The sequence below is a fragment of the Takifugu rubripes genome, chromosome 19, assembly GCF_901000725.2.
Source record: "Takifugu rubripes chromosome 19, fTakRub1.2, whole genome shotgun sequence".
NCBI lineage: Eukaryota > Metazoa > Chordata > Actinopteri > Tetraodontiformes > Tetraodontidae > Takifugu > Takifugu rubripes.
In genome coordinates this window covers 7,600,132-7,611,285 of record NC_042303.1, presented here as the reverse complement: position 1 = coordinate 7,611,285, position 11,154 = coordinate 7,600,132, and the positions used below count along the sequence as shown (strand labels likewise).

Genomic DNA, 11,154 nt, shown 5'->3' with positions numbered 1-11,154 from the left:
CTATCTATCTATCTATCTATCTATCTATCTATCTATCTATCTATCTATCTATCTATCTATCTATCTATCTATCTGCCCGTCCGTCACGTCACTAAATGACCAAATGCCAAACAACTGATTGGATTTTACTGTTTTATTAACATCAAAATGAAGCAAAAATGAAAAGAACACAGAAGATTGCCAAATGTTTCAAATGTTGCCCGAGTCGTTTCCAGCTCCCCCCCCCCCCCCCCCCCCGTCTCTGTCTTCTCTCATTCCCCCAGGTTTTTTCCCCGACTAAAATGCCATTTATTATCTAGACCCAGACCACAACTCTCTCTCAACTGATACACAAATGAGGAACTTGAGCTCAAAACGTGTAATGTTTAAAAAAGACCAAAGAAAAAACGTATTTACAAATGCACGCGCACACACAGCTGCATGGCAGAATTCCATACATAATGGCTTAAATTAGAAAATAAATAGAAATACATTACATTTATGTGGATCAACTAATTTAGAAGTGCTTCGATCACAGTAACGGGAAAGTTCTCGGTGCTATTTGGTCATCATTGTGCGTTAGAACATGTTTTCTAATTCTACCATTTCCAGGGTGCTAGTCTAAGAGCCTCGCTCAGGTAAACACACGGTGTGTGTTTTTCTGCTCCTCTGCTAGCAAACTATTTACTCAGTCTCAATGTTTTTCAGTCTCTGTAGATGGAGGTCATCTGTCTGGGAGGCATGGAAGGTGGGCGATAAGTGTCGTACGGGGCCTCTAATTGTACATCGTAGCCTGTCTGATACATATCCTGGTCCACGGGGGAGGGGGAGTAGTGGTGTGGCGGTGGATAGTGTGGCGATGGTTCCTGTTTGGGGACTCCATTGGTGCTGATGCTGAGCGGTGGCGTCGGGGGTCCGTCGTAGGGCGGTGTTCCAACGCCGGAGTTATACTCGTTTGGTGAGTGATTCTCATACACCCCCCCTTTCATCGCCCTTAGGTGAAGCAGGTGAGCAGAGTCAAAAGTGCCGTATGGTGGGCTTGGCAGGCCCGGGGAAGAGTAGCTGACCACGCCGCCCAGAGGAGCGTGAGCAGGCTGAACTCTGTGTCGGTCCTCGGGCCTCGTTCCTCCTCCGGGAGCCGGTCCCAACTGCAAACAGCCGGCCACCAGGTTGGTGGTGGGCTGTGAGAGGCCCTTGCACAGGGTCTCCATGAAGGCCCTGCTCTCGGTAGACAGCCCCCCCTCCAGGGCCTCGGACAGGGCGCAGATGTAGTTGCGGGCCAGCCGTAAGGTCTCGATCTTGGACAGTTTCTGTGTTTTGGAGTGGCAGGGCATGATGGTGCGCAGGTTCTCCAGCGCGTCGTTCAAACCGTGCATGCGCGAGCGCTCCCGGGCATTAGCCTTGATTCGCCTGGCACGGAAGCGCTCCACACGGGCCTTGGTCATGCGCTTTTTCTTGGGCCCCCGTCGTTTGGACTCACCGTCATCCTCCTGGCCCTCCTCGTCTTCCTCGTCTCCCTCGGCATCCTCACTGCCCATCTCTGGGGCCTGCTGAACCCCCGCGCCTGCTCTGTAGCGGGGCGATAAGACGGACGCGCCTCCGTCCGGCGAGCTGGAGTCGCCATCCATCCACTGCTGGGGGCCGACCACCTCCTCTTCCTCACTTTGTCTCACGTACGGTTTCATCATCATACTTGAGTACAGAAAAACACACACGTGTCACTCACATGCTCACATTCATTACTAAAAACAATGAATAAAATCAACTGTACGATAGAATAAAGATACAATGAGACAGATTAAATTCTTTTTTCAAAATAGTTTTGAATGAATCTTTTTGAAATTTCTGGCTGGAATCATGAGCCGAAGTTGACAGTCAACCTCAGTGGCTGCATCTAAACTGATGGAGACAATAATCTATGTATGATTTAGGTATGTTAAACCTCCACCATCAGCCAGTGACAACATTGCATCTAATTTTGATGTTCAAACCATCAGTAATCATCAACAATGAGGTGGAGTAAATGAACCTTTAAGCTTGATACAAATTAGGTTTTTGTTCGTTTGTTTGTTTGTTTTAAATGCCTTCTAAACTTAATAGCTTATCGTCCAACTACTTTTATTTAAAGTATCGGAAGATTGGAGTGATTTCATCTTTATGAAAGTTCCAAAGCCAGAGAATGGAACACGATTGTAACACACGATCCGTGTCCGTCTGTCGGGGTTTTACAGACGCATTAGTCGGGACCTTTTCAAAAGCCCTGTAAAGTATGTAATCTGCACGATGGTGTGTATAAACATTACTAAACAACAGGCTGTAGTGATATTCAATAGTGTAAACACTGTCTTCCACATGTGCAGAGATCGTCCGGACCGGATCAGCACCGGACAGTTCCCTCAGTCTCAGGCGGCACCGGCCGCCACGACACTCCAAACACAAATAAAACCTTTTAATGTTCGACTTTCATATTTATTGTGCCCTGTTTCCCCCCTCCTGTCCCCCTCTCAAGCACGTTAATCCCGGTCAATTTGTGAACTGGTAATGCTCCAGCGAGATAAAGTCACCGACAGGACCTCAATCTGGGGCATGGCGGGATTTACTCCGTGGATGAAGCGAGCACGGGATTAAAATGAAAGATCGACATGCTCAGATCACAGAAGACTGAAAATGAATCAAATCTGGGGCTTTTCGCAAGGGCCGAAAACATAAATGCGTGATTGTGCAATGGAAATGAACGCATCTGAAATTTAGTAACTTCTTTATGAGCCTGCATGTGTCGCTTGTATAAAATAAAATAAAATTCTGGTTTACACCCCCTCAACCCCACAAGCTTGACAGCGGTCAAGGAAAAAAAGGACAAATATAACCAAGTAAAACACAAATAATTGGTCAAATTGGGACAGATGAGTGTTTTAATTACTCCCTTTGATCACTTTAAAACCTGATGTTTTTGTAAACTCACCCATGCGGATGCGTCCCAGACCTCCTCTGAAACTTTGTGCTGTCCTCCCTCGCTCTTCCTGGCAGGGCTGTGTCCCTCCGCTGTCTGTCCCGCCCGCAGTGTCTCTGCGTGGGTCCCTCTGCGGGGTCTCCGGGTCTTAACTCCCACGTCGAAGCTCCGCCCTCTGCTGCTGTCACAGATCTCTTGACGCGCTCCGGCTCGCGCGTGGCCGGCTCGTGGCTCGGACCCCCCCCCCCCCCCCACCCCATGATGATGTGAATAAGCTCCCTCCGATACCGCACACTCTCACACGCACGCACCCGCGGACAGAAGAAGAAGGGCCTTTGTTGAAGGCGGCGCGGTTCCCAGTCGGTTGATCTTAACTGCGTGTGACAGCTCCAAGTTGTGTGTGAGCAGGTGTTTGCTGCAGCCTCTTCCAGCCAGCCATCCCTCCACATCCAGGACAGGAGACGGGCTGCAGGCTCGGGTCACCTGGGAGACCAGGCAGGGGAAGTTTGGACACACAGCTTTGTATTCAGGTGAGGTTGGGGGAAGTGTGAGAGACCTGCAAGCCTGGAATGGAAGAAAACTCCAAAAAATAAGAGTCAAATAAAATAAAAACACATCACATATAGTTCCAAATGAAATTTAATAAGTAAAGTCTATTTTCCATGGGGGGCAAGTGTCTTACTATTTTAGGTTTAAATACTATTTAACTCTTCAGATTTTTATTTCGATGATCTAATAATCTGATGTCCAGATCTCTTCATATCGTCACCACCGATATGAAGAGACGCCCACGTGATCCAGTTCCAGGGTGACCCAGCCATACGCCTGTTCAGACCCAGTTCAGTCTCTCCCCAAACAGCCCCCCCCCCCCACCCCCCACCCCCGGAGTCTCTGGCTATTCCTATTCCACACCTGCAACCTGAGCTGGGAATAGCAGCGGCGTCCCCAGAGTGGCTCTAACAAGGGAGCGTAGGAGGCCTGAGGATGAGACAGTGTTTCCATGGGTTACGCTCAAAGCGCCTTCAATTCTGATAAGCTAAATATTTATAAGCACATTTAGTCCTCTGTCCAACTTCAGAACGAGCTTCCTCCAAACTTTTAACATCCTTTCCTGTCCATTTGAATCTTGTCCCCGCTCTTTGCTTTCTCGTTTAGCTTGACCTGTTTACCGTAAAAGGGCCCCGACGTCCCTCTTCACAAACGTTGCTCATCAGTGGCTCAGTGCTGGATCTGAACCCCCCGCTGCAGATGGTCTGCTCCTGAACAGATCTCATGACCTCTGCAGCGTCTGGCTCAGATGCTCTCCCGTCCTCCGCTGCGCTGCTCAGCCCACTCGGTGTGGCGGCTTTGCTCAGAGGACTCCGCGTTCCTCGACTTTCCAAGGTACCTTTGTGGGATGGCGAGTTGTGTTTATAGCACTAAATAGGAGGGACTGATCAACCTTCACTCCAGTACACACAAACATTACCATCCTGTGAATCCCCAGAGTTTGTGTGTGTGACAGTGTGCCGTGTCCATCTGTCATACTGGATGCCCTCTGAGAGCTGCTAGCTCCACAGCGTGCATGCTAGGGTGTGTGCGCGCACGTGTGTGGGTGGGTGTGTTTGCGAGTGTGTTCTTAACTTACTACATTTAGTACCAAAATCTACATTGTACTAGCAAAGTGCGGACATTTTTGGGAAGTGAGGACATTTTGGCTGGTCCCCACAATTTTGAAGGCCTGTTTGAAGGTTAAGACACGGTTTTAAGGCTCAGGTTAGAACTGGGACCAGGTCAGGGTTAGGGGGTTAGTTGGGATGGTTTAGGTTAGGATAACAGGCTGTCTGTCTCACAAAGACAGAAATGCAAGGATATGTGTGTGTGTGTGGGGGGGGGGGGGGGGGGCATGTTTGTGTGTTTAGGAAAATGGGTGGATTAATTTCCAGTTTTCCGATTCCTCAAATGTACTTTTGCAGCGCTAGTAGAAGATCTTGCTCTCAGTCATCATTTGCACACACCGTCTGTCAATGACACCAATGACAATGTGTCATTGCATAAAAAAAAAGAAGAAGAAAAGCATAAAAACACTTTTATAGAATCAATGTTGCTCTGTGTTTCATGGTCTCCCATCAACTTTAGAAACGGCCGGCAGCCCAGCCAAACCTGAGCGTCCCTCCAGGCCAACGCCGACCCCTCGGTGACAGGGGTGATGTTGACCAGTTCGCCCCAAGTCCTGCGTAAAATATACGCTTCTCACCGCCTGAACCCCTAAACCCCCTTTAACCCTTCCATAAACACTGTTGGCCCCCTGTTGTGTGTGCTCATTGGCTGACCGCCTTCAGGCGTCCCTTTTCCACAGGCCCATTGTTTGGCCCCGTAAGCAGCTTTGTTTCTGCATGTGCAGCTGGGCTAGCTCGCATAGCCATTAGCCACAACACGCGAAAGGGAGAGCGGGATAATATAATTACAAAACAAAAGTCAGGTGGCTCACGAGATTTGCCAGGAGGAGCACATTTGGGGGAGACGTGGGGGACACGCTGGCGGGTGGCCAGCTATAATTCGATTATGAAGTTGTGTGAGCGACAAAAGAAACAATTGAACCTTTTTCTTTTCTTTTATTTACCCCACTGTGATTTAATTTGATTCCGTTCGGGGCTTTAAAAAGGAGGGCAGCGTGAAAAAGGGAGATTTACTCTTCTAATTTCGAGTGTCTGCGGCTCAGGCTGAATGAGGAATAGGCCGACTTTACTGTCACTCTGCAGCGCATCTCCTGCGTGTGAGGCGCAAATCAAATCAGCCGCAGTCTCCCTGCACACGGACCGGTCTTGTGCTGCGGGTCTGCATGGATGCACAGAGACTGGTGGACAATAGGATCAGTGGCAGATCCACCGCTTCTTCAAACGGCGCTGCGAGTGTGTCCCCCTGTTCGGTCGGCAGACTCAGATTTATCCTGTTAGTCACCCTACATGAGTGAAAGGGTAAAATCGACCCCCATCCCAGCTGGACACACACACACACACACACACACACACACGCACACACACACGTACAGCTTTACAGACAGCTGATGAGAAGAGGTTTATCTGGTGTCTACTGTTTGAAGCAGGTCAAGCAGAACAAGATCTGTTCATGTGTTTTTGTTGAGTTCATTCTGTAAAAGACTGCATTTTGTTTTGTTTTTTAACCGTTTTAATGAGACAATAAGCAATTGTGTCAGAAGCACACATGCTGCCACGGGCTCGCTGCATTGGGCCCGCTCGGGGTGTGTGAGCGCCCGTTTTTTGCCCCATTAGGCCCAGTTTGATTTTGCCCCTGGGACACCGCAGTCAGACATTCTTTTGCTGAGTGTGAGGAGGAAGAGTCTGCAGACTAATCCGCTGTCTGGATCCTGCTTGATGTTTGAGGGCTGGAGAAGGAAATTCAGCATCTTTTATAGCCATTTTATTCAACATATCCTGAAAATGAGAACGTTTTAGAAGGTCTTCTACATCCCAGCTGCAATGTCGCCGTTTGTTAGTTCCTGGGGGTTGAAGGAAAGGCCGACCCGATGAACTTTTTCCCATCGCCGTAGGAGGAGTTATTCCAGGTGTAGGTCTGGATGAGGAGCTCCTTGCCGCCAAGGCTCAGACGACACCTGCGCGTCAGAAAAAGCTTTAGGAGAGATGGCGATGAGGGAATGCCGCAGGAATTGTGGATACGCTCACTGTTTGCCAGGGCGGGCGATGTAGCACAAGCTGTACAAGGCGAAGTCGAACTCGGGGCTGCAGCCGATGATGGCAGAACCGACCTGCTTGTAGTATCCGTCCCACATGAACTGCATCCCCAGCACGTCAGGGTAGGATGTCCACTGAGAGGAGGTTAGAGAGGGAGGAACATTATGAAGAGAGCACGCCACTGGTCACAGTCGGACCTGCACCGCGGATGCTTACGGGTCCGTCGAAGCTGTGGCTGTAGTAGTTCAGCCGCTCGCGTTTTTCCAGAAGGTAGAACTGGATCCAATTGTGGAAACCAGACACTTTCCCACCCTTGATTTCACCTGTAGCGTCAAAGAGTGTTTTAATCACGGCATCCGAAGACCTTTACGGGAAAAAGCTCAAAAGAGCTGCGTCCAAACCTGCAAAGATGTGCTCAAAACCGCTGGAGTCCATCTTGTTGTTGTTGCGGGAGTACAGCCCGAACCACATCATCTTCAGGTCCTGAAGGAAGGCGTTCTCTGATGGATAAACACCTTAAACAGACAGGAAGCATGTAAATAAGAAGCGAGGGGTTTTACAACTTTCCAAAACATTGTGATTGTGCGTTTTCAGGCCTCTGTGCACGCGGCCCCACGTGCGTCACATTTACCTTTGGTGTAGAGGAACGCAAACAGCTCTCTGCCCAGCTCAGTGTTGGACATTGTCTCTGTGAGAAAGGTGTCCTGTTCTGCCAGCTGCTGGGGGCTGAAGTCCTCTGTCTGTCCAGTCATCCTGTTGTAGTTGTCCAACAGCGCCAGCAGAGCAGCATAGGTGGGTCTGGCGAACAGAACGTTCTCGTTCAGGTATCGGAACAAGCTGGGGGCATAAAAATAGACGCCGGATTAAAAATGAGATTGATAATAAGACAAACCTACTAGAGAGAAAGGTTCCTCACAGTCTAGGGGAGAGGTCTGACTGGGAGCCCGTCTCAGAATCTGGTACCAGGGCTTGTGGCTCGACAATGAGCTCTGAGGCTGAGGCCTTGTTGGAATCCAGGACGTAGAGAGTCTCAGAGAGAGCCTTGATCTCAGCGTCGGTGATCATCCCACTACCAGCTGATATCAAAGTAAAAAGAAATGTCTTTATCATGTTAGAGGTTGTTTTAGTGGTGTTTTTCAAAAGACAGTAAGTCAATCATAGGATTACGGTGGCTTTATTTTGCTTCCAGCTGTGCTCAGCAACATTTCAAATTGTTTGTTTTGGTATCATTATGTGTTAATTCTATTAATCTATGTTCCTGACTTTTGCTAAAGAACCAAAATCCTTTCAAAACCACATTTAAAATGAAGAACGAGTCTGCAATTGGAAGAATGGAGGGCGGTGCAACAGCGACATCTGTTGGTCGCTGGTAAGATGGGACAAGCAGCTGGTCACAAAAGTTCTTATAAATATATAACAAAGCTTAAAATACAACTTTTTATACATTCATAATAAATCATAGAGAGAGACTAAACATACAACAGTTTATTTAATAAACAATATTAGAAACAGTTAAGGTTTTTTAAAATATGTTTTGTCTTCCTACATTACAGTTATTTCTCACATTTTCCTACCATTACCGTATATTCTCCCATTCTTTTCTACACTACAAAGCAACACTGACAGCGCTTTCTGCTGGCCGAGTGATCTGCTTTCTTGTAGCAGCAGTAGCGCAGTAGCAAAACGGTGTTTATTTGACCAAAGAGAAGCTCTTTTTCGGACAGGTAGTAAAATAAGGTAGTAAAATAATTTTTCAAAAGTTGGAAGTAGTGTTGATGTGTGTGACAGGTAGTCCTGGTGGAAATTTATGGAAATACAGGGAAGAAAATTGCAAAATAAAGGACGATTCCGTATTTTCGGGGATGTGTGGCAACCCTTACTGTCACAAAGGTCTGCATAGTCGCTGCAGCAGTTGTTGTACTGGGAGCACTTGGAGTTGCAGTGGCACTTGTTCTGAGAGTTGTACTTCTCCCCACACCTTCCTTTACAAGATGTGGAACCAGCTGAGAGGAAGAACACAGAAACAGTTGACAGCTGACAGAAAACAACGGCTGAATTGGAAGAGTGCAGCTCACCTTTACATATGGCTTCATAGTCAGAGCAGCAGTCATTGTAGCGCTCACAGTACTGGTTACACTGACAGGTGAAGCTGCTGTCTGTGCCGTAACCACAGCGACCCTGACACGAGTCCAAGGAGTCTGGGGATCAGCAACACACGCTCAAATCATTTAAAAAAAATACTGTAACACAGATATATGGGATTATAATGCTGTAAAGGAACTAAAACTGAGCTTACTGCCACGTCCCTGTTGGAGCAAGGTCACCAACAGCACCACAACTGCTACAAGCTTCATCTCTGCTCCCCTGTAGCCTCAAAACAAGGTGCTTGGCTGTTATCAGTGCTCCCTTTTATACCTGGACTGGCTGACCGGCCCAACCTCAGCTCAGACCAGACCAGACTCGTGTTGAAACAAAGGTTGGTTTCTAGACAAGTGGGATATTTTAAAACCCCAATGTTTGTCAAAGTGTCGCATGTGGAGAGAATTCGGACCATCTGCAACCACAGGAACTTGAATCTGCAGTAATCTGTGAGGTGCAACGGAAACAGCACACCTGTGGAGGTGTTTTAATGTCAAAGAATATGTCTAGATAAATCTGTGATGACTGTTTCACTTTTTAAACTCATGTTTAAGATTATTTAAGATATTACAAAACCTAAATACAAACTTGATTTTAAAAAGTGAGACAGAATGCATGTTTTTCAGTAAAACAAATATTTTCATAGGTTGAGCCTCCTGACTCCAGTCAAATAGACCACCGCAGGTGCTGTATTCACACGGTTTATCTGAAATAGATTTAAATGTGTAAAATAGCTCCCCTGCCACATGCTCTGACTGGAAAAGTCACATTGCAATATGAACCTCTTTATGCTTAAAGTATTCATTTGCAAATGTTTCTTTTAATTATTTTCCAGATATTTATATTAAGTCTATAGTGTTGCAAAAAAACAAGAAAGAAAAATACACCTGGTTAAAAAAGTTGGTCAAATATAAATGTATTTCTGATTTCTATACACACATAATTTGTGGGAGACATTACAAAACTGCATTAAAATACAAATGCCATAGCACGTGTTACAGTTCCTGACTATGTTCATTAATGTATCAGAATGCACAATAACTTTCAAATAAAATGCATGATAACTTGAAATCTGTAATCTTTAACTATTGAACTTAATAAAGGCTAACAATATTTTCAAACAGATTACTCCACTGATGAAAGAAACAATCTCTGTGGTAAATATTGTCCAAACAAAAATATGCTGTTCAAATTGCCGTAAAATTTGGTTTTAAATGAACATTTTCTACAATCTAAATGCAAACTAGAGGTGTCTGAAATGCCTACAAGGACACATAAGTATGTCTAGTGTACTCGCAGTAAATGTAATGATACCAGTGATTGAAGTGATTGAGGACGTTTCTGTTAGGCTCACGAGGACTGGCGGTCAAGTGTGGCGGAACCCCAAAGAAGGCTGACAGACACGGGAATTAAAAGTAACTCAGGCGATTTTAATGAACCAAAAAAAAGGACAGGAGGGAAGAAACTAAATGAGGGAGGCCGAGACAAACTATAGGGGGCGTGGGGGAATGTCTTGGATGCGGCAGACGAACCAAGTCCGAGATCCGGGGGCGAGAGTCCGTGGGGGAGTCCAAGTGTCCAGAGGCCAGGGGAAATCCGTCCGAGGAAGGGGAAGAGGAAGAGGTCAGAGGAAGGGGGGCTAGGAAGGTTGCAGAGGAGCAGGGGGAGACGCCGGAGAATGCTGGGAGTCGCAGGGAGTCGCTGGAAGACGCAGGGAGACACAGAGAGGCGCTGGGGGTCGCTGGGAGTCGCTGGAAGACGCAGGGAGACACAGAGGCGCTGGGGGGCGCTGGGGATCGCTGGGGCGTCGCTGGGGAGCCTGGAGAGATGCTGGGTCGACGGAACGTGTTGCCAAAACATCAGTTAGATCAAGCACTGGCCTGAGTGCAGAGGGGCCTTTTATGGGTGCAGAGTCGTTTGGGCGGATTGGGTGCAGCTGGAGGAGAGGGCACGGGTGGTGGTGGTTGAGCTGATTGCACAGGAGGAGGTGGGGCCAGAGTAGGAGTCACAACAGTACCCCCCCCTTACGGGAGGCACCGGACGACCGCCCAGGAGCATCCGGGTGGTCTCGGTAGAAGTCTTCGAGGAGGGAGGGGTCAGCGAGATAGGATGGGGGCACCCAGCTCCGGTCTTCGGGGCCGTAACCCACCCAATCCACCAGGTACTGGAAGCCCCTTCCCCGTCGGCGGACCGCCAGCAGCTTGTTAACGCTCCACACCGGCTCTCTGTCCGACAGGACCTGTGGGGGAGGTGGAGTCGGAGCAGGAGGGGACGGGGGGCTGGTGGAGAAGGGTTTAATGAGCGAGACGTGGAAGACCGGGTGTACCTTGAGGGCGGCGGGGAGATCCAAACGGACTGCAGAGGGGTTGATGATGCTGCAGATGGTGTAGGGAC

General features: G+C 48.0%; 2 protein-coding genes across 2 annotated transcripts; both read right to left on the bottom strand.

The window, feature by feature from the left end:
- Nucleotides 1-253: 253 nt before the first annotated feature.
- LOC101071911 (neurogenic differentiation factor 4-like) lies at nt 254-3,055 on the bottom strand. The gene is made up of 2 exons (XM_003973214.2): nt 2,942-3,055; nt 254-1,671 (listed from the first exon to the last, which is right to left on the bottom strand). The coding sequence occupies exon 2, from the start codon at nt 1,668-1,670 to the stop codon at nt 684-686; it is 987 nt and encodes a 328-aa protein (XP_003973263.1). The 5' UTR covers nt 1,671; nt 2,942-3,055; the 3' UTR covers nt 254-683.
- A 3,278-nt stretch (nt 3,056-6,333) lies between these two features.
- Nucleotides 6,334-9,078, bottom strand: endou (endonuclease, polyU-specific). The gene is made up of 9 exons (XM_011613793.2): nt 8,918-9,078; nt 8,697-8,819; nt 8,502-8,624; nt 7,538-7,697; nt 7,253-7,458; nt 7,023-7,136; nt 6,838-6,944; nt 6,613-6,755; nt 6,334-6,542 (listed from the first exon to the last, which is right to left on the bottom strand). Exons 1-9 carry the CDS (start codon nt 8,973-8,975, stop codon nt 6,422-6,424), a joined length of 1,155 nt encoding a protein of 384 aa, XP_011612095.2. The 5' UTR covers nt 8,976-9,078; the 3' UTR covers nt 6,334-6,421.
- Nucleotides 9,079-11,154: the final 2,076 nt, after the last annotated feature.

Bases quoted from the DNA above. Each gene is read 5' to 3' on its own strand.
- LOC101071911 (XM_003973214.2), bottom strand. From the start codon at position 1,670: ATGATGATGAAACCGTACGTGAGACAAAGTGAGGAAGAGGAGGTGGTC.
- endou (XM_011613793.2), bottom strand. From the start codon at position 8,975: ATGAAGCTTGTAGCAGTTGTGGTGCTGTTGGTGACCTTGCTCCAACAG. The intron at 8,625-8,696 runs GTGAGCTGCACT...TCTTCCTCTCAG, and splicing joins CTATGAAGCCATATGTAAAG to CTGGTTCCACATCTTGTAAA. The intron at 7,698-8,501 runs GTAAGGGTTGCC...CTTTGATATCAG, and splicing joins CTATGCAGACCTTTGTGACA to CTGGTAGTGGGATGATCACC.